This window comes from Salvelinus fontinalis, chromosome 42 (assembly GCF_029448725.1).
Source record: "Salvelinus fontinalis isolate EN_2023a chromosome 42, ASM2944872v1, whole genome shotgun sequence".
Classification (NCBI taxonomy): domain Eukaryota; kingdom Metazoa; phylum Chordata; class Actinopteri; order Salmoniformes; family Salmonidae; genus Salvelinus; species Salvelinus fontinalis.
In genome coordinates this window covers 5,958,533-5,986,530 of record NC_074706.1, presented here as the reverse complement: position 1 = coordinate 5,986,530, position 27,998 = coordinate 5,958,533, and the positions used below count along the sequence as shown (strand labels likewise).

At 42.9% G+C, this 27,998-nt stretch overlaps 1 protein-coding gene across 1 annotated transcript; it reads left to right on the top strand.

Annotated features, from left to right (window-relative positions):
* Window positions 1–201: 201 nt before the first annotated feature.
* Window positions 202–27,006, top strand: LOC129840928 (SH3 domain-containing protein 19-like). The gene is made up of 21 exons (XM_055908973.1): window positions 202–418; window positions 648–740; window positions 9,608–9,647; window positions 11,820–11,860; window positions 12,226–12,265; window positions 14,566–14,701; window positions 15,834–16,014; window positions 16,227–17,366; window positions 19,488–19,598; window positions 20,097–20,209; window positions 21,446–21,486; window positions 21,614–21,845; window positions 22,155–22,223; window positions 22,440–22,586; window positions 23,276–23,348; window positions 23,781–23,911; window positions 24,120–24,414; window positions 25,055–25,101; window positions 25,317–25,503; window positions 25,964–26,073; window positions 26,199–27,006. The coding sequence occupies exons 2-21, from the start codon at window positions 671–673 to the stop codon at window positions 26,307–26,309; spliced, it is 3,315 nt and encodes a 1,104-aa protein (XP_055764948.1). The 5' UTR covers window positions 202–418; window positions 648–670; the 3' UTR covers window positions 26,310–27,006.
* The last annotated feature ends 992 nt before the right edge of the window (window positions 27,007–27,998 follow it).

Genomic DNA, 27,998 nt, shown 5'->3' with positions numbered 1-27,998 from the left:
TTCATTTGTATGTGATTCAACAACAAAAACAGCTCTTGCCAGTCTGCAAGCCGTTACATGTATTGAATGACAGGTGAACTAGCATCATCACTATGGGCGGCTGTCTGGGTATCTATGGGCAAATAGCGGTGCTTTGGATGTTTAAAAAAAAAATGTTTTATGGATAACAGCTTCCCAAATACGCACAAGAGAACACTGTGACCACTCACTCCGTTAGGCTACAATTCTTTGTTCGGGTCGCAGTGGTTTTACTCAGACATTGTGGTGAGGAGAGAAACTTTTGTTGCGGTCTGTCAACTCCACTCCACTCAGTTGTTCTCAATTCCGGGGCACTATCTCCATTTGTGATACCGCTTTTGCCAGACAATTCAGTTCCTGTTGTTGACATTCGTCTCGGGCTACCGTCGGTGCGGACAAGGTAGGGAGCTATAGCCTAACTACCCCTCATATTCTACAAAATTACATTAACACAAACACAGTTGTAGAAAGTTATACTCTGTGGACGGCGTAGGACTACTTCGGGTTTTCTCAACTCGTAAAGATCCAACTTTACACACCAGCCGAGACTGTTTACAAGGCAAATTAATTTCCCACCTCAGTCAACAGTTTTTTTAATGACACGGTTCTAATTTGCCGGAAATTACCAGGCGCCGCAGTGTTCTCATCTCCTATGGCTGAAGCCAGAAGAGAAGAGGAGGCGGAAGAGTTGAGGGATATACGGAACCGAAATCAAGCAACAGGTATGTCCACTTGTCAACAATCTATCGTCAAGGTCTTGTCATTTTGATACAGCGTCTCCTGAAGTAGGCTACATGTTTGACACTTTGGTGCAATATAATTTCAAAACGTGGACTTTTAACCCATGAATATGACAACTTGGAACAGTGTTCCATCATGAAACATATGGTTAAGTGTGTAGGAAATTATACAATTTAGCAGAAAATGTAATTCATATAACTTATTGTTGTGAAGCAAATGTTATGCAACTCTACAAATTGTTCCATTCCATTGAGCTGAGATATTTTTTGTTGCAGTTTTGAAGCTAATTTCCATGAATTCTATGCATTTTGCCATGGCTAATGTTGTGTTCCTCTGCTCCAACATTATAACGAAATCAATGGGCATGTAACCTGAATGCCCAGTTTTTAAAATATGATATTCTCCCTGACTGTCTAGCTTTTATTTGATTGTTAGTTCTAAAATATATTTTCTGCCTGCTTTCTATCTGGTTTTGATCATTTAAGTTCACACTGAGATAAACAGTTTATCTGAAAATTACTACTTCCCGATGGTAGAGTCCAATCAACAAGAACAGCTAGCATGCTAACTGCTCTTGTAGACTTCCAGTCATTGCACTAACACTAGTTAAACTAGTAAAACGTAAAACTACCTTTAACTTTCTTCATACTTGATGCAGAGACATACAATGGTATCAACGATTGTATTCTGTTGCAGTTAGTGATTTTCCTAAAATAATAATTGTTCACATAAATAAAATCCAAGAAGTATCTATATAATAATAATAGTACGCATACCTGAGTTCTCTCATGCCTTCTAGCAACAAATCAGTTTCTAATGCTATATAGAAATAAACCCTAGTTCTGTTCTGCACCAGTACAGTATCCAGCTGCTATGGTTGACACAATGCTCTCACTGCATCATTCAGTGAAAGTATACTTTTATACAGCAGCTGGTAGCAACTACCTGTGTGTATCAGATACAGCAGTCAGTAAACAGTGCTACAGCCACAAGGAAATGGGCTGGAAAACCCTGAAACTCTGTCAGCCAGACAGGAAGGATGACACAACAAATTGTACATGTCCCGACACTTAAAATATTCCTCATCTCATGCCAGCCAAGCTGTGTCATTTGGTGCTAACTGTGTTGCTGGAAATGCATCTGGAAAACCACTGGCACTTGGCAGACAGGTTGATCCTGTTCATTTTGGCTCTGTATATTTTAGCTTTTGTCGTTTTATTTCCAGATGAAATCACTTCTAAAATGTGTTCATATTCATATCTCTTATGCCACACAATCATCATGTAGATCAAGAGAAAGGGTTGTAAGTGAATACTAGTATGTAGGCTTTTTCCTGGACTTCCTGACGGGCTGCCCCCAGGTGGTAAGAGTAAGCAACAACACGTCTGCCAAGGCTGATCCTTAACACTGGGGCCCCTCATGGGTGTGTACTTAGTCCCCTCCTGTATTCCCTGTTCACCCACGACTGCGTGGCCAAACACGACTCCAACACCATCATTAAGTTTGCTGACGACACAACATTGGTAGGCCTGACCACCGACAATGATGAGGCGGCCTATAGGGAGGAGGTCAGAGAACTGGCAGTGTGGTACCAGGACAACAACCCCTCCCTCAATGTGAGCAAGAGAAAGGAGCTGATCATGGACTACAGGAAAAGGCGGGTGGTACAGGCCCCCATTAACATCGACGGGGCTGTAGTGGAGTGGGTCGAGAGTTTCAAGTTCCTTGGTGTTCACATCACCAACGAACTATCATGGTCCAAACATACCAAGACAGTCGTGAAGAGTGCACGACAAAACCTTTTCCCCCTCAAGAGACTGAAAAGATTTGGCATGGGTCCCCAGATTCTCAAGGTTCTACAGCTGCACCATCGGAAGCATCCTGACCGGTTGTATCACCGCCTGGAATGGCAACTGCTCGGCATCTGACCGTAAGGCGCTACAGAGGGTAGTGCGAACGGCCTAGTACATCACTGGGGCCAAGCTTCCTGGCATCCAGGACCTATATAGTAGGCGGTGTCAGAGGAAAGCCCATAACATTTTCAGAGACTCCAGTCACCCAAGTTATAGACTGTTTTCTCTGCTACCGCACGGCAAGCGGTACCGGAGCGCCAAGTCTAGGACCAAAAGGCTCCTCAACAGCCTCTACCCCCAAGCCATTAGGCTGCTGAACAATTCATAAAAATCACCACCAGACAATTTACATTGACACCCCCCCACTTGTACACTGCTGCTACTCGCTGTTTGTTTGTTACCTATGCATGGTCACTTCGCCCCTACCTACATGTACAGATTACCTCAACTAGCTTGTACCCCTGCACGATGACTTGGTACCGGTGCCCCCTGTATATAGCCTTGTTATTCTTATTGTGTTAGCCTACTTGGTAAATATCTTCTTCTTCTTGAACTGCACTGTTGGTTAAGGGCTTGTAAGTCAGCATTTCACGGTAAAGTCTACACTTGTTGTATTCGGCGCATTTGGCAAATAAAGTTTGATTTGATTTTAGTCATTGCGTTTGGTTTACTATTTTACATTTCAATGGCTGTTGGTATATTGAACTTTCCCTCGCCTTTGAATTCTGGTTCTAAACATGGTTCTATGCCAAGCAATTTCCAATGTAATAATGTGTTTGGGCACATAGAAGGGTTAGACCTTCCTAGTGTAGTTAGGGAAGAATTAAGCAGCAACACCTGTTGAGCAAACACCTGACTTCCCAGTAAAGACACACCCCACCCCACCCAACACAAGCCTCCATGCCCAGTGTGTTAGTTCAGGCCTGGGTTAACTGCAGCTGTCCGTACGGGGAGATCAGGCTGATCCTATGGGCAGGTGGGTTGACTGTGTAGAGAGTAATGGAACAGGCAAACAGGAACTGTTGTCTTGTAACTTGATAATGGTGCCAACTGCCAACTCTACTGCACATGTGTGTAGGCTAGCTAGGCTATATCATATGAAGTTATTTCTGTCACAAGCTGAGATTAGCCTATTAAGGCTTCAGTATACAGTATATGCGTGTCACTTTTTAAGAGTAATATACATGATCTCATATGACTCATATGCCATGCACCGTATGATGCCATATGTTATCATTGATGATTACTTTGTGCATACTGTTCTTCATCGGCATTTTCAATTGGCCAAAGTTTAATCTCCTTGCATTGAGCAAGATCTCCGTTAGACTGTCATCTCCCCCTAACATCCATGGATGACTCCTCTTTGACATCACCTAATCATGTCTTGACATGAGTCATGTTAAGAATCAGCTCCTGACACCGTGTTATTCATAAGTGACATGAACATGTCTGTCTCCTCTTGTCTGTTTTTCATGCAAGGATAGAGCGCTCCACATTCACAATGTTATGTTTTTATATTCGTAGACATATCTGTTCCACTTTGATTGTTTATTATTCCAAACAGAATATATGTGTGTGTATATATATATAACTTAGACCCCCTCATCTCTCTTTCTCTGTGTCTCTCTCACCCTCGGGTGGCTGTAGGAGTATGGAGCAAGGAGAAATTCATATTTTCTCTTCCTTTGAAGAATCGTGTCTCCCTTAGCTGAGGCTTATCACTTAATACAAATCCAACCATCATTAGTATTTGGCAATTAAACTGTCTATTTCCAAAAAGGCATATTAGATTTTAATTGGCTCGTCCCATTTTTGTCCCGTTGTAAAATATTCGCTTCCCCACTTGACGTCGACAAATTCATTACTTATCAATTTGACTCCACATGGAGGCAGCATAATGACAGCTGTGAAATAACTATTTTCTTTTGTGTGATGAAAAGGCTCTCAAATATTAATGCGGAGCCTGTTTCCCTTGTAGCAAATGAGATGTATATATTAATGTACTGTAGAACCTCAACAGAGAAAATAGATGTGCAGTGCACAAAAGCTGGTATTTCAATATCACCCAGAATGCTTCACTCTTTCTGGCAGATAGTTTATCATTGATTAAAGATAATAATGATAAATTGATGTTCAATAATTGACACAATATATTTCTACTGGCTTGTCCAACTGACCTGTCTTCATAGTGCTTCACATGGAGGGGAGGGTTGTGCTGTGCTCAGTGCAAAACAAGTATGAAAGTGTATGCACTCACTACTGTATTTCTCTCTGCATGAGAGCGTCTGCTAAATGAATACAATTTAAACAAATATATTTCTGCCAGATAGTTTAACATAATAAAATTATGTTAAATAATTGACACACAATATTAACTTGGTTCCTTATTTCTACTGGCTAGTCCAACTGACCTGTCTGGTCCACGGGTTGACTTCCTTCAGAACATCTCTCAAAACTGACCTGTCTGGTCCACGGGTTTGACTTCCTACAGAACATCTCTCAAAACTGACCTGTCTGGTCCACGGGTTTGACTTCCTACAGAACATCTCTCAAAACTGACCTGTCTGGTCCACGGGTTTGACTTCCTACAGAACATCTCTCAAAACTGACCTGTCTGGTCCACGGGTTTGACTTCCTACAGAACATTTCTCAAAACTGACCTGTCTGGTCCACGGGTTTGACTTCCTACAGAACATCTCTCAAAACTGACCTGTCTGGTCCACGGGTTTGACTTCCTACAGAACATCTCCCAAAACTGACCCACAATGGCTCTGGATTGGACACAGTTAATGTGCAGCTGTTGCGTTCACCCACCAACCCACTTACCCAGCCATTAACCCCCAGCCCACCCTAAATCATTTGAAACACTCCATTTGAGAAAGTATAGGGAAGACTTTGATTCTACCCTATGAGGACATCAGTGTCTGTTCTGCCTGTGTGGGAGGTAGGATACAAGGATATGAAAACCCCTGGAAGTCTTATGGGGTTTTGGGAAGAAGCAGAGATTCCTGCTCTGTGTAAATAAACCCAGAATTTGAGAGATCACGTTTCCTGAACATGCCATGTTGCCGGGGTCGGGATATAGAGGAAGATGCTTCTTAATGGACTGACTAGGGATGGGAACTAGCCCCCTGTCTCCACACAGCTGTGCCTTCATAGCCTAGCCCCACCCTCCATGGGATGTAACCTTACTTCTGACCTCTCAGGTTGGTTTGAAGTCCTGGGCCTAGCTTGCATATTAAGAGAGAGGCTTTTTTTTCTACACTCCCTCTTACCACTTGTTCTGTACAGAGGGCTGCCCCAGTTCTGAGTGATGTTAGCATGTGTCATAGTGAGTCATTTTGTGGTGTTTCTGTATGGGTTCTCTTCAATGGTTATTATTGTAGCTGGTCTTTTAGCAAGCAAATCAGCTTTAAAACCATATCTCTGTTTCTTTTCTCTTTAATGAGTTACAGACCGTTGTTTTGCATCCTCTCTTGTTTTGTTGCTTCTTTTTGGTGTTAATGATATTTATTTCACATTCAACAGGCTATTAATCTAATCTTATATTTTTATTTATTCATTTATTGTGTCTATGTCCATAACCTGTCATAACCTGTCCATAAAAAGCCCTCTGAAGGAGAAGTCCATGACCTGGCAAATGTCTCTCTCCCACCACTCAGAGAAAGAGGGTTGAGCCTCTTCACTAAGCCAGCAATAATAAGTATCTAATGAAAGTACTTATATGGATGGAGTGCTTTTCTGCCTGGTTTCTACAGCTATATCTTATTTCAAATCAAAAGTGAAAGTGTGTTTCATAATGGTAGCATGTCCTGCTGAGTGACTTCTAGGAAAGAGGATATGTTATGGCTCAGTTGGTAGAGAATGGCGCTTGCAACACCAGGGTTGTGGGTTCGACTCCCACGGGCGGAACAGTACGAAAAAGTATGTACTCGCTACTGTAAGTCGCTTTGGATAAGAACGTCTGGTAAATTACTAAAATGATGTGGCGCTATGTCCGGATGTACTATCTATGATGGATTGGAATAGAGTAACAGTTGACTCCACCTTCTAATCCAGCAAAACATAGTCTCACAGTATGCCAAGGTCTTTAATATGTAGCCTACTGCCTAACACTAACGTAGACCGATGACCAAATAATAGAGCTATGCATGTTTCCAGAGCAGGGAGTGGTGCTACAATAGGGAAATACAAGGATCTGGCTAACAGAGATGTAGCGTCAGAATGGGTGTGCCCACCATTAACACCGTGCCAATAGCGAAGACGGACAGAAAGACACCCAGTATTGTGCTCTCTCTGACACAGGAAGACATGTTGATTTGATTCTATTAGATAAACACAGGTGTTGGGCTGGAACAAACCCAAAACAACCCCTATAATAACGTAAATATGCACTCAATGACCTAGTTCAGTTGGTAACAAGCAACGCCAGAAGAAATCCTGGCATATTTGTATTTTGTGTGAACTGTGCCTTTTCAGATCAGAGCAGAGGGTCATTTTTTTGTAGTGTTCCATTGAACTTTTTCAGTAGAGCAGGAGAGTGACAGTAGAGTGGTACTTCCTGAATGGCCACATTCCATTTGATCACATTGGCCAAGTCAACACACCAGCCAGTAGGGAGAGAGAGAGACCCCTCCCTTTCTCTGTTGTCGTTTGTGGTCATGGAGTTTGTTTCTTTACACAGTAACACACAGCATGGAGAAGTAGGGAGGGACTTGAAGGAAATAATACACACCATTTTGGGGGACATTTGTGAAATGTGTTTAAAACGTTAACAGGTAGGAGCATCTCTTGTTGCTATGTTTCGCTGTGAGATTATGTTGTCAGTACAATTCACAGTAGGTTATAGACAATACTTTCAGCAGGGATTGCTCTGTATTCCAACTGACAGCTCGGTAACTTGTAAATGAAGCGCATGTTGAATATTGAAAATCCACTAGATATTGAATCCTATTCATTGTTCCATTGCACTTTCCTTTGACCAGTGTGTATTTGGCGTTGTATCTACCGGTATGTAAATGTCAAACGATTTCCTCTTGGAAAACCTCTCTCCATTCTGTCTTTGTTTACCTGCCTCTGTCACTGTAACAGTCTCTCACAGACCAAAGTGCAAAGAAATGTGTGAAAATGTCTCTGAGGATTTGATTCACTAACAAACTGTTACTTCCTTTTATCTTTTTTGTTTCATAGTGAGGTAAAAATGTTACATTTACATTTGCGTCGTTTAGCAGACACCCCTTTCCAGAGCGATTTACAGTTAGTGCGTTCATCTTAAGACAGCTAGGTGGGACAGCCACATAGCACAGGCATAGAAAGTACATTTTTCCTCAAAGTAGCTTTCAGTAGAGTCCGTAACATAAGTTTGAGGCAGTAGCATATGGCAGATAGCAAGTGTGGTGTTAGACATTGTAACAGTATTATGCTGGTTGTAAGAGAATGAGGCGATGGCGTCAGGTCTTTAGCAGGATGCTAACAAAAATGAGCATCAAAATATTAAGATGGCTTAATGCATGATTTTTAACACAAAGGGATTCTAATATCCTCATATGACCGACTTGTTTGATTTTATTTGAGTTCCTATGGCGCCAAGGCCTCATACACTCATATACTCTAGTATAGTCAAATGAATGTAAATGTTTGCTTAGCTGCTGTGCTCTGTGGACCACTAGCCAGTCCACCTCCTCAGAGAGCTCCAGTCGTGGCAGTCAGATCATCATCTATTGTTTGAGTATGAAAACCTGGTCACTGGTTGAAAGTGAAGGAAATAAATAATACAGGTAATTCAAGTGTATTGTATGACTTTGAACCTGTGATCACTGATGGAGCTGACAGACATGGCAGCTCTGCTTCTAGCTCCTAAGCAATTTTTCAGTATTTCGTTTTTGTTTTGTTATTGTTGTGTATTGTTAGATATTACTGTGCTGTTGGAGCTAGGAACACAAGCATTTCACTACACCCACAATAACATCTGTTAAATATGTGTATGTGACCAATGAGAATTGATTTGCTTTGAATTGATCCCACTTCAGAGACAAAAAAGGGTTGGCTACGGTATAGTGGTACTGTGATATTGGGCCTCAATCATACACGTTTTGATGAATATCTAGCCATTGATCAGTATCTCAAATACATACAGCTAACATATCTTAAATCTGATGACATAATTTTGGAATGATAACTGTTCAGTATCTTTTGTGAAGATTTTATATATGGAAATAAGACATGACACATGACAACTTATGACACAGTTATGACACCTGTACAGCATGTCCTGGGTGAATGCTCACTCCATCTGAAATGTGGTTTGTCTAGAAGGCATACAGCTTTTGTCAACATTTTATTTTTCATAGTAGGTTTAGGAGAACCTGTGCAGCAGGTTAGGACATTAACGTAGTAGGTTAGGGGAACTAGGTTAAGGTTGGGAAAGGGTTAGGGTTAGCTAAAATGCAAAATAATTCCACTTTTAACGTCAATTTGACAAAAGCTGTATCCCATCTAGACGCGTCCAGAATAAGCCATTGAATGTGTGAATGAGGGAGAGGTCATTTTAGAATGAGGGAGAGCCATTCTTTCCTTACATATTGCTCATGGTCCCCTATTTACATATGATTTTCTTTGAGATTGTAGCTATACAGATCATGGTTCAGATATAATGTCTGGCTTGATGAAATAAAGATGAGAGCATTAACAAAACAATTATTTGTGTTTAGAAATGTTTTTTTTTTAATGCTTTTGCTATTTGCATGTCAATGTCATTCTTTGTAACTGGTTGATCAAGAACAGACTAGAATGTTGAGCCAGCTGAATGTAGTTATTCAAGTTTTTGAACGGCAAGAAGGTATGCAAAGTCCATAGTTATTTTGTTCACTTGTCCTGTGTCGTCGTACCAGCAGCTTGCTTTGTTTGTGTACAAAATGAGGGTATTTTCTTAGTTAGAAATTGATCTTTCAAATGTGACCGTTTAAAAAGAAAACGCTGGTTACTTTTCTTTTCAGATCGAACAGAGAGAAATAAGTCTGAGGCTCTTCATTCCAGGTAAGTTATCCATATCATTATCATATCATTACATATTGAGCATTTTCAATATGTCTGTCTTGCTCAATACAGAGAAGGAAACGTGTTAATATTGTGATAATGTTGCATGGTCCAGTATAAACACTGGGTTGTTCCAGCTCTACCTTGCCACCTCTGTTGCTCCACGGCTCTGTCAGGACTGCAGTGGCCAGAACACTGTCTCTTTAACAGGCAGCGCTGCTGAGGGAGAGTTGTGAATGGTGCAGGGTAGCAAACAATGCGCTGATCCATCCTCTTTGACGGACGGTTGGACACTGTGTCCACTGTGTCCGAAGGTCAGAGCTTTTTGAAATGGGGGACAAAACCACACTGACTCAGTTGTAGACGCCCCTAGAGCCAAGTTGGTTACCGTCCAGGGTTAGGGTCAATTCCATTTCAGTTCAGTAAACTGACTCCAACCCTGTAACCTTTCTTTCACAACATGGTATACCCTACCTAGATAACTCATTAAAACTCAGCACCTTTTCAATGTCTTCCAAACCAGGGTATTGACACAGAAGGAGGCTGGTGGGAGGAGCTATAGGAGGAAGGGCTCATTGTAACTGCTGGAATGGAATAAATAGAACGGAGTGAAACATAGTTTCCATATGTTTGATGTGTTTGATACGTCAATTTATTCCATTCCAGCCATTACAATGAGCCCGTCCTTCTATAGCTCCTCCCACCAGCCTCCTCTGTTAAAGTACAACAAACATCAATGTGTTCCAATACAAACCTTTTTTTTGTTGATCAACTATTATTGGACGTTTAACCTCCCTATTGTTCTATTTGTTTATGGTCTTAGCTAATCGTCCTAATTATCCACGTAGTGCTGTGGTGGGAGAGGCAGGGGGGCGTGTTGCTGTCTTCCTCTCCAGATGGTTTATCTCCAGTTCAGTTAATGAGCAGGATGTGTTGAAGGTGCTGGGCCTATGGGGGTCTGGTCTGGATCCTGTTCATTAAGCACCATACGCAAACAGAAACCTGGAGGGACCACCTGGAATTGTCCAATAAAACATTTTTGTTTTCTGTTGCAAAAATGTTTTAAAACATATATTCCATTGTGTGCCCTAATGAACAAGACCCCGTTCCGTTGAGACTGTTTAGTTGGCCCTTCTGGGAACATATTCTGGCACAGCCTGGGAGGGGTGCGGTGTCAGCTCCAGCACTACACTAGTCAGGAAGTCAGATCAGACCTGGGTAATCAGATCAGCAAGAGGGGTCGTTATATTGCAGAGGTGCACTTTGGGACACCACACCGGGCTTGGTAGGTGAAGTATTTCGATCATAGTGGTGATCAGCTGGAAGTGATTGTGTTTTGCTAGGATGCACTTTTGGACGCCACACTGGGCTTGGTAGATGTATGTGGTGGCCAGAGGAGGAGGTGTTAGACTTGGGCTATTTCTGAGTCATTGTTACAGTAACAGATGGACGATGCCTAAGGATATTCAGTGGATTGGATCTGCGTCCTGCTGCGTTTTAAGGGTTTTCTGGAGCGGGATTGTGGAAAGTTGCAAGCGGGGTTGAACTCTTCAAAGGGCTTGCTTTTTAATGATTGTCCTCTTTCTTGTGCCTGCGTCTCTGGTACTTGTCTCATTCTCACTCTGATTACTGGCGTAGAACAGGCGCATGTACCGGAGGTAGGCTCTCCTTTTGGTTGCAGTATGCAGCGGTAGCTGTGTTGTGTGGATTGGAGTTGATGATAGAGTGGGATAGAGGATGTGGCCGACACAGTGGCAACTGCAGTGCAGAGAGGACCACTGCAGCTAAAGAGGTTTGATGCAACTATCAACACTGTTGTTGTCATCCTTTGGTGTTACTCTGCACGTATTCAGGGGTATATATTATCTCTTTTACTTTATCATATAATGAAGTCCAGGATACCTGTGGATGACAATGAAAGGTTTTCAATTGTCAGGATTATTTGCTGAGATTGTCATTTATTTTTGTTGAGATTTCCTCTGTCCTGGTTCAAGCCTATAAAGGTGGCTCGTTGGCTTCTGGATAATTAGCACTGTCTGTCCAGTGTAGTAATCCGGTGGAGTCTGACTCTTGCCAGCATTATACTTTGCTTTCTCAGGTTGTATAAATGTAAGAAATCTTATTGTCCAGTCAAACTCTCCTCTCCTCAATGGTAACTCTTCTCTCTTCCAGCCAAGGACCTCTGTCCTCAATACGAGCTGCCATCAAGCGAAGTGAGTTTCTCATTGTGGTGTTTGTCCATTAGTTGGTATATTCTCATACTTTTATATTGTACCTAGCACGACTAAAGTCTGTCTATAGCAGAGGAGGCTGGTGGGAGGAACTATAGCAGGATGGGCTCATTGTAATGGCTAGAATGAATGGACGGGGTCAAACATGTGGTTTCCATATATTGATGTGTTTGACTCTGCTCCATATATTCCATTCCAATGAGCTCGTCCTCCTATAGCTCCTCCCACCAGCCTCCTCTGGTATATAGCTATTGTACATGATTGAATCCCCCATGTGTGTTTTTATGTCGCTTTCAATTCATTACATATCGGATTGAGAGAGATTCATTTCATATTTTCTCCCACAGCGAGAACCAGCACCCAAAGTGAACAGACCAGAGACAGAAGGTAAAGTAAACAGAGGAGTTTCATAATACTTCATAATCTGTCTGTAGCTCTCTGATTGAATAAAGTTCTACTCTCATTATGCCAAAACCCAAACACCAAATGCTTCAAGGTAAAGTGCACCATGACAAAGAGCTTGTGCTCTACAGTGCAATATACTGTACATTTTTCCATTTGAAACGTACGGATATTAATGTTGACTTACAGTCCTCGACTCAACTGGTGAATAACCATTAAAGAAAGTAATATGGTCTATAAAATAGCATATTAATAACCTGTCTGGCTCTGGCGTTCCGCTAGCGGAACTCCTCCCACATTCCACTGAAAAGGCAGAGCGCGAAATTCAAAAGATCTTTTTTAGAAATATTTAACTTTCACACATTAACAAGTCCAATACAGCAAATGAAAGATACACATCTTGTGAATCCAGTCAACATGTCCGATTTTTAAAATGTTTTACAGCGAAAACACCACATATATTTATGTTAGCTCACCACCAAATACAAAAAAGGACAGACATTTTTCACAGCACAGGTAGCATGCACAAAGCCAACCTAACTAACCAAGGACCAACCAAACTAACCAAGAAACAACTTCATCAGATGACAGTCTTATAACATGTTATACAATAAATCTGTTTTGTTCGAAAAATGTGCATATTTGAGGTATAAATCAGTTTTACATTGCAGCTACCATCACAGCTACCGTCAGAAATAGAACCGAAGCAGCCAGAGTAATTACAGACACCAACGTCAAATACCTAAATACTCATCATAAAACATTTCTGAAAAATCGATGGTGTACAGCAAATTAAAGACAAACATCTTGTGAATCCAGCCAATATTTCAGTTTTTTTTAAAGTGTTTTACAGCGAAAACACAATATAGCATTATATTAGCCTACTACAATAGCCTACCACACTACCGCATTCATTCATCAAGGCACGTTAGCGATAGCAATAGGCACGTTAGCGATAGGGAATAAACCAGCAAAAGATATTAATTTTCACTAACCTTCATAAACCTTCATCAGATGACAGTCCTAAAACATCAGGTTATACGTACACTTATGTTTTATTCGAAAATGTGGATATTTAGAGCTGAAATCAGTGGTTATACATTGTGCTAACGTAGCATCTTTTTCCCAGAATGTGCGGATATTTTTATGACACTCAAACTATTCTGACCAAATAACTATTCATAAACGTTACTAGAAAATACATGTTGTATAGGAAATGATAGATACACTAGTTCTTAATGCAATCACCGTGTTAGAATTCTAAAAATAACTTCATTACGACATCCAGCTTAGGTATAGCGAGTGAGTACCCAAAATCTGAGCGCAAACGACTAGTACAACATGTTCGACAGATATATGAAATAGCATCATAAAATGGGTCCTACTTTTGATGATCTTTCATCAGAATGTTGTACGAGGGGTCCTTTGTCGGGAACAATCGTTGTTTGGATTTAGAATGTCCTCTTCTCCAGTCAATTAGCACGGAAAGCTAGCAAAGTAGCGCGAAGCTCTCCTTCCTGAACAAAGGCACACAACGCAACACGCCTAATGTCCCGAATAAATTTCAATAATCTAATAAAACTATATTGAAAAAACATACTTTACGATGATATTGTCACATGTATCAAATAAAATCAAAGCCGGAGATATTAGTCGTCCATAACGACAGCTTATCAGAAGGCAAAACGAGGTCCCTTCACGCGCTCTCCAGAAAACAGGAAACTGGTGACACGTCATGCCGAGAGCTTTTATTCGACCCCAGATCAAGTTATACACTCCATTTCTTCTCTCACTGCCTGTCGACATCTAGTGGAAGACGTATGAAGTGCATCTATACTAATAAATATCAAGGACATTAATAGGCAGGCCCTAGAACAGAGCATCGATTTCAGATTTTCCACTTCCTGTCAGGAAGTTTGCTGCAAAATGAGTTCTGTTTTACTCACAGATATAATTCAAATGGTTTTAGAAACTAGAGAGTGTTTTCTATCCAATAGTAATAATAATATGCATATTGTACGAGCAAGAATTGAGTACGAGGCCGTTTAAATTGGGCACGATTTTCCCCCAAAGTGAAAACAGCGCCCTCTGTCCTCAACAGGTTTAAAAAAAATAAAAAATGATGGCCACATATGGTGTTAAAAAAGCTATATAATGATTTATGACAAATGATGGCTACATAAGGCTTTCTGTCAACATAAGACAAGTGTCAACAGTCTGTTGCATGTCACGTTTGGTTGAGGTAGTCTACTGTATTGTGCGTAATGGACTTGTTTGTCTTTCAGACGTCAAGAGATCACCATCCTGTCAGCCGAGCCGCTCGCTGCCAACGGCTGGTTCCCAGGTGCTTCTGGGGGATTTACGGCAGCCCCGCCTCCGTCACAACCCATCTGGGGAGGGAGCATCCAATCAGATACCCAGGTACTGTTTATTTAACTATCTAGAAGAAAAAAGAAACGCACACCTATGTAGGCGAGGTGCTGGCTAGCGGAGTAGAAAACTAGAAAATAAAGGAGAGCCGCACACTCTAGGAGCTCAGATGCAAAAATATTTAATTACCAACGTTTCGACAGGCAAGCTGTCTTCATCAGGGTACAATCACAGACACTGCGGGATGACTCGTTTATATATAGTGTCAAGACACACAGGTGTCTGTAATCATGGCCAACAGTGGCCTAATATCATTGGTTAATGACTCATATTAAAACGGCATAGAATGAGCAACATACAATTAATACAAATGGATAGCATACGATCATAGACACACTAAAGACCACACAAGCCTACAAACAACCACAATGGCAAATTGTTGTGACTTTGCCATTGTGGTTGTTTGTAGGCTTGTGTGGTCTTTAGTGTGTCTATGATCGTATGCTATCCATTTGTATTAATTGTATGTTGCTCATTCTATGCCGTTTTAATATGAGTAATTAACCAATGATATTAGGCCACTGTTGGCCATGATTACAGACACCTGTGTGTCTTGACACTATATATAAACGAGTCATCCCGCAGTGTCTGTGATTGTACCCTGATGAAGACAGCTTGCCTGTCGAAACGTTGGTAATTAAATATTTTTGCATCTGAGCTCCTAGAGTGTGCGGCTCTCCTTTATTTACTGTTTATTTAACTAACATCAGCCTCTAATACTAGGGGAGACAGCAGGGTGTGTGTTCTTGGCCTGTTCAATTTGGGTGTTCTGCATGGATTTGAACTTTTACCATTTTAACCTTACCATGTTCCTGTGTCTTTCACAGTTTTCAGTGTAATGTTTGAGATTAACTACTTTCAAAGCAAACATAGAATTTGGCAGTGAAACAAGCACGGCAGGTTTTGCATGTTGTACTACTATAGGACGTCAATGTAGGACGGTAGCAAGCTTGCATGTAGAATACAAGTTATAATAATCACACCGCTACACATTTGCTTGGTCAACGTGTGTGTGTGTGTGTGTGTGTGTGTGTGTGTGTGTGTGTGTGTGTGTGTGTGTGTGTGTGTGTGTGTGTGTGTGTGTGTGTGTGTGTGTGTGTGTACCTTCTCTCTCGTGTCTTAGCCACCGCCATCTTATGACCAGGTGATCAAGGAGAAGACCCAGGAGACCGTTGTCACGCCGACCGCCGCCCCCTGGAGATCCACGACCATCGCCACGCAGACCGACCCTGTGGAGGACGACACCGTCGCTGGCCCAGAATGCACTGCATCCTCACAGCCAATCAAGAAGAGACAGTCTACAGGTGAGGCTTGTGAGAATGAGAGTGATAATTACAGATGGGTTAGCTGACAACGTCACGAAAATTTTATAGTTGGCAAATATCATATCCTTGTATTACCACGACTAAAACAATGTAACGTCACTTTTTAGTCAAAGTTTTCATTTGTTTGTTTTATACATCTAAGTGGTGTGAGTATAGGCTAAATGTATTGTTTATAATCTCTTCCTTCTCAGTGAAAATAAAGCCAAAAAAGCCACCACGGTCATACTTACCCAAGCCTTTACAAAGTGACTCTACCACTGCAACAGCTGTATCTGATTCTGGTCTTATCCAAGTAGACGCCACAGCCACTAACACTAAGAACCAAACTGACCCCAAGTCAGCCGCAGCCCAACCCAGCCCAACAGATTCCAGCTGTGCAATCCCAAACACCCGGCCTCTCTCTCCATCTGTTTCTGTACAATGGGATGGGCCAATAAAACCTTCCAAACCCAGCACTATCACTACGTTCTTAGAACCTACAGTCCCCTCCTCAACAGTCCCAGTAGCCACTGAACGTCCCATCCCGCTTCCTCGTTCCAAATCCTGCAAACAGAGAACCACAGAGGAGGTCAAAGTTCAGACTCTGGTCAGGCTCAGTGACAGTGGTTCCAGCTCTGTAGATGACACAGCAGTCGAGGCTCCTCCCTCAGGGAAGTACCTACAGGAACTATTAGATGTGTTTTGTCCCGAGGACCAATGCGACCAGAACACTAGTGACGCTAGTGACAATCAGACGCCAACTGACGGGAGCGAACAAAGCGAGGAAGGTGACGAGGACGGTGACATGGCCGCCCTTCACAGCCAACGTAACATCCGGGCCCGGATCCAGGCCTTTGAGAGCCAGGAGGGCGATGGGGAACCAGAGTTTAAACAACCAGAGCCTCTACCCAGGAACGTGCACCTCAAACCCCCTGTGATTTCAGCCAAACCAGCCCCAGCCCTTGCCCCCAAGCCCTCAATCAAGAAGCCCAGTAATGGCAATAACTACCAGGGGGCAATCTCCATTTTCTCCACTCCCTTTATTCCTTCCATCCCAACCCCAGCACCCAGGCCCGTGCTCCACAGAAAACCCAGTATAGTCCCAGAACCCAAGGAACCAGAACCAGAGGCTCCACCCCCCGCCAAGACAGCCATCCTTTCTCGGTCGCGGCTCTCCATAGCGGCCAGAGCCAAGAACCTCTTCCCCCAAGAGGAGGATGAACCCAGGTTGGTACCTCCTATCTCTCCAGAGAAGCCTCGCAAGGAGCCGCTGGGCCTCAACCTCAACAACCACAACTCAGCCTCCATCACCACCACAGAGGCAGTGAATGAATACATGAACAACCCCACGAGTAAGTACAGAAGCATGCATTTCACCACTGACTTAATTGGTTAACTTAGTAGTATAAGTGTTCTAAGTATAGTTAAAACACATATAAGCTCATTTATAACCTATTTATCGACACTACTTTTCAAAAAACGTCACTAGCCTGCAGTTTTTTTTTTTTTTTTTTTTTTTTTAACTTTTATTTAACCAGGTAGGCCAGTTGAGAACAAGCTCTCATTTACAACTGCAACCTGGCCAAGATAAAGCGAAGCAGTGCAACAAAAACAACACAGAGTTACACATGGGATAAACAAACGTACAGTCAATAACACAATAGAAAAATCTATGTACAGTGTGTGCAAATGTAGTAAGATTAGGGAGGTCAGGCAATAAATAGGCCATAGTGGCGAAAATAATTACAATTTAGCATTAACACTGGAGTGATAGATGTGCAAGTAGAGACACTGGGGTGCAAAGAGCAAAAATAAATAACAATACGGGGATGAGGTAGTTGGGTGGGCTATTTACAGATGGGCTGTGTACAGGTGCAGTGATCGGTAAGCTGCTCTGACAGCTGATGCTTAAAGTTAGTGAGGGAGATATAAGTCTCCAGCTTCAGTGATTTTTTTTTTTTTTTTTTTTTTTTTTTTGCAATTCGTTCCAGTCACTGGCAGCGGAGAACTGGAAGGAAAGGCGGCCAAAGTAGGAGTTGGCTTTGGGGATGCCCAGTGAAATATACCTGCTGGAGCGTGTGCTACGGGTGGGTGTTGCTATGGTGACCAGTGAGCTGAGATAAGGTGGGGCTTTACCTAGCAAAGACTTATAGATGACCTGGAGCCAGTGGGTTTGGTGACGAATATGAAGCGAGGGCCAGCCAACGAAAGCATACAGGTCACAGTGATGGGTGGCATATGGGGCTTTGGTGACAAAACGGATGGCACTGTGATAGACTGCATCCAATTTGCTGTGTTGGAGGCTATTTTGTAAATGACATCGCCGAAGTCAAAGATCGGTAGGATAGTCAGTTTTACGAGGGTATGTTTAGTAGCGTGAGTGAAGGAGGCTTTATTGCGAAATAGGAAGTCGATTCTAGATTACATTTTTTCTAGATTTAATTTTTCTTAATGTGAGTCTGGAAGGAGAGTTTACAGTCTAACCAGACACCTAGGTATTTGTAGTTGTCCACATATTCTAAGTCAGAACCGTCCAGAGTAGTGAAGCTAGTCGGGCGGGCGGGTGCGGGCAGTGATCGTTTGAAAAGAATGCATTTAGTTTTACTAGCATTTAAGAGCAGTTGGAGGCCACGGAAGGAGTGTTATATGGCATTGAAGCTCGTTTGGAGGTTTGTTAACACAGTGTCCAAAGAAGGGCCAGAAGTATACAGAATGGTGTCGTCTGCGTAGAGGTGGATCAGAGAATCACCAGCAGCAAGAGCGACATCATTGATATATACAGAGAAAAGAGTCGGCCCGAGAATTGAACCCTGTGGCACCCCCATAGACTGCCAGAGGTCCGGACAACAGGCCCTCCGATTTGACACACTGACCTCTATCTGAGAAGTAGTTGGTGAACCAGGCGAGGCAGTCATTTGAGAAACCAAGGTTCTTGAGTCTGCCGATAAGAATGCGGTGATTGACAGAGTGCCTTGGCCAGGCCGATGAAGACGGCTGCACAGTACTGTCTTTTATCGATGGCAGTTGTGATATCGTTTAGGACCTTGAGCGTGGCTGAGGTGCACCCAGGACCAGCTCGGAAACCAGATTGCACAGCAGAGAAGGTACGGTGGGATTCGAAATAGTCGGTGATCTGTTTGTTAACTTGGCTTTCGAAGACTTTAGAAAGGCAGGGCAGGATGGATATAGATCTATAACAGTTTGGGTCTAGTGTCTCCCCCTTTGAAGAGGGGGATGACCGCGGCAGCTTTCCAATCTTTAGAAATCTCAGACGATACGAAAGAGAGGTTGAACAGGCTAGTAATAGGGGTTGCAACAATTGCGGCGGATAATTTTAGAAAGAGAGGGTCCAGATTGGCATTAAAGGTTTTAAACATTGCTTAGAATTTGTCATATAGTCCTAATGCAGGACTTATATGTTGACAAAAATTGATGAGACAACACTGGCCGTCTCTATCTCTGTCTCTCTCCAGGCTGTATCCCAGTGAACCCTGTGCGTAGTGTTGTGGGCGGCGGCGGCTCCTTTAGCAGACAGAGTCTAACCAGAAGACCCACCACCATTAGAGTGCCCAGTAAAGGAAAACGTGAGTCTAGTCCACCTGCTCTACTCTCTGAGTAGTGAGTTATGTGGCATGCTCCATATCCACACATGTATGACCTTATATAAAGGCACTCTGATCTCCATCTGGGTCTACCCAAAATAAATAGTTTTGACATAACCAAATGATGGATTAGATAGTGTTGATTTTTTTTTGCTGGCGAGCCATTTTCTCAAACAAACTGTAGGTGTGGATGTTTGAATGTGTGTGTCTGTGCTTTGGTGTCTTAGTGAGTGTGTACAGTCGACTCCTGATAAGTGAGTCAGTTAATGCGAATTTCAATACTTTATTTACTTCGACACGTAGTTTGAGTATGTGCATGTTCCATCTCAGAGCGTTCATTCATGGCAACACCAAGCCATTGAATTAGTGCAAAAATACAATGATCCCTAACCTTTGCATGGGTTAAGAGTTGACTGTATGGTTTGTACAGTTTACAGTACAGTGTGTCCAGTCTAAAACGTTGACTGTTTTCTCTCTCAGTGTTTGATGGGACTTTGGACAACCCTCCTCCTCTCCCTGCACAGAAGCCTGTAGGGTCACTGCCGTCCCCCGTGACCCGTAAACAAAGCATCTCAACCCGCTTCCCCTTCCAGGTAAGTGTTACCACCTTCCTTCCCCATATACTTCTCCAACAGAAGCACTATTGATCTGCAGTCGGCTACCTAGCTCCTCTTCTACTACTAGAAAACAGGAAATACAAGAGATTACTGACATAGTTCTTCCTCCACACCACCGCAATACTGCACTCTCTCTGGGGAAGCCAGAGCCAGTCAATAGCTCCCGGCCCGGCTTGGCTATGACATAACTGGGCTTTTGTGCAGCAAGAAGGCTTAGCTAAAAGGACATAAAAAGACAAGTCAAAGTGCTACTTTGTATTTTTCTTCAGTGTCACTCATCATTATCTAGTGTCAGTTCATTCATGGTGGCTTGAAAACCAGCCCTGTCAGAAGTAGTGCTAAACCAGCCTGAAAACCAGCCCTGTCAGAAGCAGTGCTAAACCAGCCTGAAAACCAGCCCTGTCAGAAGCAGTGCTAAACTAGTCTGAAAACCAGCCCTGTCAGAAGCAGTGCTAAACTAGCCTGAAAACCAGCCCTGTCAGAAGCAGTGCTAAACTAGCCTGAAAACCAGCCCTGTCAGAAGCAGTGCTAAACTAGTCTGAAAACCAGCCCTGTCAGAAGCAGTGCTAAACTAGTCTGAAAACCAGCCCTGTCAGAAGCAGTGCTAAACCAGCCTGAAAACCAGCCCTGTCAGAAGCAGTACTAAACCAGCCTGAAAACCAGCCCTGTCAGAAGCAGTGCTAAACCAGCCTGAAAACCAGCCCTGTCAGAAGCAGTACTAAACCAGCCCTGTCAGAAGCAGTGCTGAACTAGCCTGACAAATCAGCCCTGTCAGAAGCAGTACTAAACCAGCCCTGTCAGAAGCAGTGCTGAACTAGCCTGACAAATCAGCCTTTTGCCTGGCCACCGCCAACATTCACCCTCCACCTGTGGTTCTCAACCGCAGACCACACAAAGGGGCCAGTGTAGTGTAAACAATGACTGACTAGTACTGTACAGCTAGCTGTTAGCAGTGGCTAAGGATCTGCACATTGAGCAGTCATTAACTTGGTTGCTATGGTTGCCCTAGTTGCTGAGCGCTGCGAAGGTAGTAGGCGTAGGAAGTCTGTTTTGTTCAGGGGAGGTCATTCAATCCCATGTGGTGTTAAATGTGATCTGGGAGAGATTAGAGAAGTACCCTGTTTGTCATCAATTCACATCTGTTTCTAGACTGCCACGTTGCTTCTTTGAACATGATAGTAACAACCTTTTTTCTGTTGATTTGAACTGTAGGAGTCCTTTGGTTCTGAGCCCATACCGGGCCTCCCTCCTCGGTCAGTAACATCACATCGTGGGTCATTTAAGGGGATAGAGAGGGGTAAAGATCCATTGATAACATATTAGATACAGTCCTAGACACATGGCTTTAATTAACTTCATACTACTGTTGATCTCTTCCAGGCCTGGTGGAGCTAAGGTCCTCCCTCCTCGCCCACCTCCAGCAAAAGTAGGCCCAGGAAGGCCACCCCCGCCCAGGATAAATGGTCCACGTCAATCCCTCTCCACCCGTAGAGCACCAGCTTCATCAGCAGCTCCATCACCCAAGCAGCCCCAGGCTCAGAAGCCCAAGAAGAAGGGACCTGTGCTTCCCCCCAGGCCCAACCCTGGCCACCGTCTCTACAACCAATACACGGTGAGAGCTTAGAGTTCCCACCCCGCTCTGTTGCTGCCCCCGAGGCAGCCTGCTCTGCCCCTGCCGCCCCCGAGGCAGCCTGCTCTGCCCCTGCCGCCCCCGAGGCAGCCTGCTCTGCCCCTGCCGCCCCCGAGGCAACCTGCTCTGCCCCTGCCGCCCCCGAGGCAGCCTGCTCTGCCCCTGCTGCCCCCAAGGCAGATCCATGGTGGATTTCAGTGGAACTGTTGTGTATTATAGTTGTGGCAAGTGTCACATAGTAAGCCTGTGTGTGTTTTCTGAATGTTTTCTTTGTCATGTGTGTTTGTTTAGCTTGAACTTCCCCACGGGATAGCAGAGTTTGACTACTGTGGGAGAGACACAGGGGAACTCTCATTCCAGGTAAATCACTGTCTGCATGTGTTGGAGGTTTTGCTTCTAGCAACAACAAGAACATGATATGAGAAAATGTTAATGACTACTGTTTTTAAACCTGATTTGATCACTAGTTTTATGGATTTACTTATTTCACCTTACTGTTTTGTAATATTTTTTTTCTTTAAGGAAAAGACAATTTAGTAGAATTTAAATCACATGCTTCTTGATTTTCTCCCACAGAAAAATGAGTTACTGCTGCTGATCGAGCAGCTCGACCACAAGACCTTTGAATGTCAAGTGGGAGACATCCGGGGCCGAGTCCAGAAGTCTCACATGAAAGTCATCACTCCTCTCTCCAGTGCCCCAACTAAACCAGCTCTGTCACAGGTAATGTCTTCAACCATTTACAATGAGCTGTCAATCAAAACATGTCTGCCCTCTTACTTTCCAGGCAACTTGACTACCCCCTATTTTGTTTGGCTACCCCTTATTTTGTTTGGCTACCCCTTATTTTGTTTGGCTACCCCTTATTTTGTTTGGCTACCCCTTATTTTGTTTGGCTACCCCTTATTTTGTTTGGCTACCCCTTATTTTGTTTGGCTACCCCCTATTTTGTTTGGCTACCCCTTATTTTGTTTGGCTACCCCCTATTTTGTTTGGCTACCCCCTATTTTGTTTGGCTACCCCTTATTTTGTTTGGCTACCCCCTATTTTGTTTGGCTACCCCTAATCTTGTTTGGCTACCCCTTATTTAATTTGGCTACCCCTTATTTAATTTGGCTACCCCTTATTTAATTTGGCTACCCCTTATTTAATTTGGCTACCCCCTATTTTGTTTGGCTACCCCTTATTTTGTTTGGCTACCCCCTATTTTGTTAGGCTAGTCAAACTAAATAGGAGGTAGCCAATGTTTAGTATATCTAGCACCAATTGTTTTTTATTTCTTTGTAGCCACATAGGAACTTTCATTGTAAACTTGGAGTATTTTTTTAGTTTAGTTTGGTCTCTAAATCCCTCTTTTTGTACGTGTTTCTGTAAATTTCACATATACCTGGATGTGTTTTCTCTTCTTACAGGGTGTCAGCACAGTTGGGTCTCGTAGAGGCAGCAGTGGTCTGCAGGTGCAGGTCCTCCATGACTTCACCCCAGGTACAGAACAGTACCTACTCTGGCACACTGACCACCACAACACACAACCTAACACGTCTCCTATGTCCTATAGTAACAAACACATCGGCTATTGGACTGTACACCTTACAACATTTTAAGTCATTTATTAGATTTTAATCATGTCAAATAAATTCCAATATGGCTGGCATGCTTTTACAGCTGTTTTGAGTTCCCCCAAACATGTCCACGCCAAGTAAAATAACTTTTAGAATCTAGAAGAGGCTCACAAAAAAAGTGTTTACAGATTTGAATCACCTCAAATAATTTGCAATATGTCTGGCATGTTGTTATTGCTTAGTTCTATGTTTCCCTCAGCAATTGATATCCACAAAGTAGAGTTCATGCTAGAGTTTGTGTTGTCAGTTGGTGTCAGCAGTGGGATTTGATTGACATGTGTTGTATCCTATCCAGAGGGTCCAGGGGAGCTGGGTCTGAGGGAGGGGGATGTGGTGACCAATGTGGAGCAGGTGGACAGTGAGTGGTACCGCGGCTCCTGTAGAGGCTCCTCTGGCTTCTTCCCTGCCAACTACGTCAAAGTTATGGTAAGACTTCAGTCAATGTTTCAGCTATAGAGATAGGGCTGGTTTCCAAGACTCAGACTCCTGGATGAAAAACGGTTCAATAAATAGTATTTTCAAAGTCTTTTGTGTGAGAAACCAGCCCATAAAGTGGTCTATAGGATGTATACAAATGAGTCCAGCTATTTAATGCGTTCAATATGTTTTGATTATGATTTTTTTCTCTATTTAGTCAAATGCACCAACACCGACCAACGCAAAGAAGGCAAGGCCCCCCCCTGCAATAGTCAGTGGACCGAGGTGTGTGGCGCGGTTTGACTTCGAGGGTGAGCAGAGTGACGAGCTAACCTTTTCTGAGGGAGACGTGATTCAGCTAAAGGAGTACATGGAAGAGGAGTGGGCGAGGGGACAGATAGGGGCCCACACTGGAATCTTCCCCATCAACTTTGTGGATATCATAGAAGATCTTCCTCCTCTGCCACAACCACAACGACAGCAATCATTCCCCACCAAGATGGCACTACCTGGTAGGACTTTTAATTCAAGGCCCACTTCTTAGCTTGAAATGGAATATATTAAATGACATATCACAGACTGGGCGTTTAAATCATTAAGGAACCCCGGCTTGAGATGTGTGTCCCTATCTTGACATTGTAAACATAATCAGAGAACTGGAGACATTGGAATTTTCCCACGGAAGTTCATGTCATTCCGGCATACTCTATCTGAGGTCATAGTGTAAGGTCAAAGGTGGCCAGGCCACAAACACAGTGAAATATTTATTCTTGGCACGGGGGATTTTAGCTCTATCGTCACGTATCCTGTACCCCTATTGCGGTTTGTCCACCAGTACAAAAGGTTTCTCTAGAACTAGTCTCCAGTGAACTGCCTCCATCTCTCTCGTAATGTGTAGGCTGATACTTCCCTCTGCGGAATGTATGGAATCTGTGCAACATGTTAATGTTAAGTCAGGAGCTCTGTGTAAGCCCCTGTACTAAGACCTGATTATTAATACAGTACAGCTCACTCTGTGTGCTACATGTACTTCTCACTGGCTCTAGCAGTGTACTAGTGTACGCCCACACACTCATTCCCCATTCAGTTTTATGTTCAGCAACTGTCAACACGATATGCTTTCTATCTGAATACCGCTACTGCATTTCTCAGGCATGGTTTCTTCAACCAAGACCCAAGAGGCTGCCAAACCCATACAGGTACGGTTCATGTGGTACTGTTACCAGTCTTTACAACATAACACAAACGAACGTCATGATACAGGTGTATGTTTGTCAGTGTCTGGTGTTTGGCCTTAGCTGTAGTCTGGGGAAGCCTAATGACGTCTGTGTGTATATCCAGTGATTAATGATTAGAGCTTGTGTATGAGACCGTGAGTATGAGTGTCCACTAACATGTATATCCCTGTCTATAGTCTGGTTCATCAGGAGTGGAGTGGGCCGTGGCTCTGTATGACTTTGTAGGCCAGGCAGAAGATGAACTGTCCTTCCAACAGGGAGACCGTATCCTGGTCACACAGCATGTAGACGCCGAGTGGTGCTCTGGAAGGCTTAACGGTAGAGAAGGATTCTTCCCCACAGCCTTCGTAGAGACCAGCTCAGGTAATAATAGGGCATTCTTATGGCGCCATCTTGTGGTAGGAGGTGAATTTATCTGCTTGATATATAAATCTAGGAGCTTTTTATTTTTATACTTAAAATATTTATACTTTTGGTTTAATTCAAATAACTTTGCCGGGGTGATGATTGACACATGACAAAAACAACTATTGATACATTCAATGTAAAACCCACAGTTTGAATAGGCCTATATACCAGAGGCTGGTGGGAGGAGCTATAGGAGGAGGGGCTCATTGTAAAGACTGGTATGGAACGGAGTCAAACATGTGGTTTCTGTATGTTTGATACCGTTCCATTAATTTCATTCGTCTTTAAAATGAGCCCATCCTCTTATAGCTCCCCCCACCAGCCGCCTCTGATACATACAGATATTCCTGGCCTAGTCATAGGGCAGCATAGTAGGACATTTAAGGTACTGATGATTCCCTTTGTCTCTGTCCAGGCAACTCTCCAGTGTTGGACAGACAGCAGTGTGTGACTAATAGAGAAGGAAGCAGAGGGAAAGCACTGTTTGACTTCACAGCTGAATGTGATGAGGAGCTCTCACTGAAGGTATTTCTGTCAACATTCAATAGTTAATTACCACAAAAGAGTTATCATTCTGTTTATTACAATCAACAGTCATATATACTACAGGTACTACGCCTACAGTATAACTTTCCTTTCTCTTGCTATAGGCGGGGGATATCATCACCAACTTGGAGTCCATTGACGATGAGTGGTTCCTGGGAGAGTTGAGGGGGAAGCGAGCATTGGTGCCTAAAAATTATATGCAAGTGCTGGCATGAGTAATCTATCCTTAACAAAGACACTGGGGCACTACGGGAACTACTTTGTGTCTGTGGTTTCATCACGAGTAATGTCTTTTGAACTATGGAAATATAAGAACCTGAATTTTCCAAAGTGCCTTTTTGCCCCACTGGACTGCAGTAGCTCTCTACTTTGAAGCGTGAACTAGATTGTCCGGTCAATCTCCCACAGAAAGCTATTGGGTGTCTTTTTGAATGCAAGTTTTTATACATGTGAAAGGATCACTTTATTTGGATAGTCCATCTGTATGTGGTCATACTATCTGCTGATAAGCAACTGCTTGCGAAGGTTACGGTAAGGTCTGTTAGGATAAGGGTTAGGGCTAGTTGAAATGTTACTGATAGTCCATCTGTAGATGCTCTGCAGACTATTCAAATAAAGTGTTACCTGTGAAAGTAATGAAATAACTTTGTATGACGATGCATCTGAGAATGGCTGGCTGTAACTTTATTGAACAGGCATTCATGAATTTCCTGCCACAAAACCCTTACCAGCTTTGTTCTAATCCAGATATGCAGTATTTAACATGTTGACCACACCATTGCCGTACAATATTTCCTCAAACTATGAATTGTGGTTCTTACACTACTGCATGTATGTAGCCCCCCTAAAATACTTTTCTGGTGGCTAATTGTGCTCCGCTGGTTCATGAAATAAAGATATTTAAAAAATGAAGACTTCAAGTCAATTCTCCTTAACAGGGTCATTCATAACTTTGAGAAGTGTCAAAAGGTTTGACTTTCAGAAAAACATATTGGTCAAGCTTAGGCATAGATTTTTTTTTTGGTGTTTAATCCTCACAGGGTGGAAATGTGGATCGAAAATTAGCCATAAGTGAGCAAGATTACGGTAGCGTATTGGCGAACACGATGAACTTTTTTTCAAACATGAACATTTATATATTTTGGTAATTATCCAAATTAGCTTTGCACCATTGTTTTCCCACCAAATAAATGGACACTTCCTGAATGTGTCATTGTAGGAAAGGGTTTTCTTAAATGGAGAATTACAACAGACGGGGTGGAAAGATCAAATATTTTATGGCTTATGTTTCTCGGAAGTTGATAACACCCGGGGACATGGCAAAACAAACATATCTTGAAAGGGAATTTTATGGATTTAAGGTAAAGGATACCTGGCCTTTTGGGATCCACATTTTACACCAAGATTTGTCCTGAGGACAGAAAAGGCACCACATAGGAATGACCCAATTAATCAAGAGAAGTTGGCTTGTTTCTACAGTAACAAACCACAATACTGAGAAGGGTATATTTTACCTCCATATGGCAAATCAAAGACCAACCTATATTGCAATACAATGTAATTGAGCACCATGGTAACATTAGTATAAAACTACACTGAAAGTTGTAAAGTGTTGGTCCCACGTGCACAAAATATTTGCATTTCTCCTTTGCCAAGAACTTTCACCTGATTAAACAGCATGATCATTATAGGGGTACCTTTTGCTGTGGACAAAGGCCACTTTAAAATGTGCAGTTCAACACAATGCCAGAGATGTCTCAAGTTAAGGGAGTGTGCAATTGGCATGCTGACTGCAGGAATTTGAATGTTCATTTCTAAACCATAAGCTGCCTCAGTTTTAGAATCTGGTATTACGTGCAATCGGCCTCAACTGCGTAACACGTTGAGTTTGGCATAGAGCTTTT

Coding starts and splice junctions, on each gene's coding strand:
- LOC129840928 (XM_055908973.1), top strand. CDS start 671: ATGGCTGAAGCCAGAAGAGAAGAGGAGGCGGAAGAGTTGAGGGATATA. Junction 16,015..16,226: donor CAAGAAGAGACAGTCTACAG/GTGAGGCTTGTG, acceptor CTTCCTTCTCAG/TGAAAATAAAGCCAAAAAAG. Junction 20,210..21,445: donor CAACCCGCTTCCCCTTCCAG/GTAAGTGTTACC, acceptor TTTGAACTGTAG/GAGTCCTTTGGTTCTGAGCC.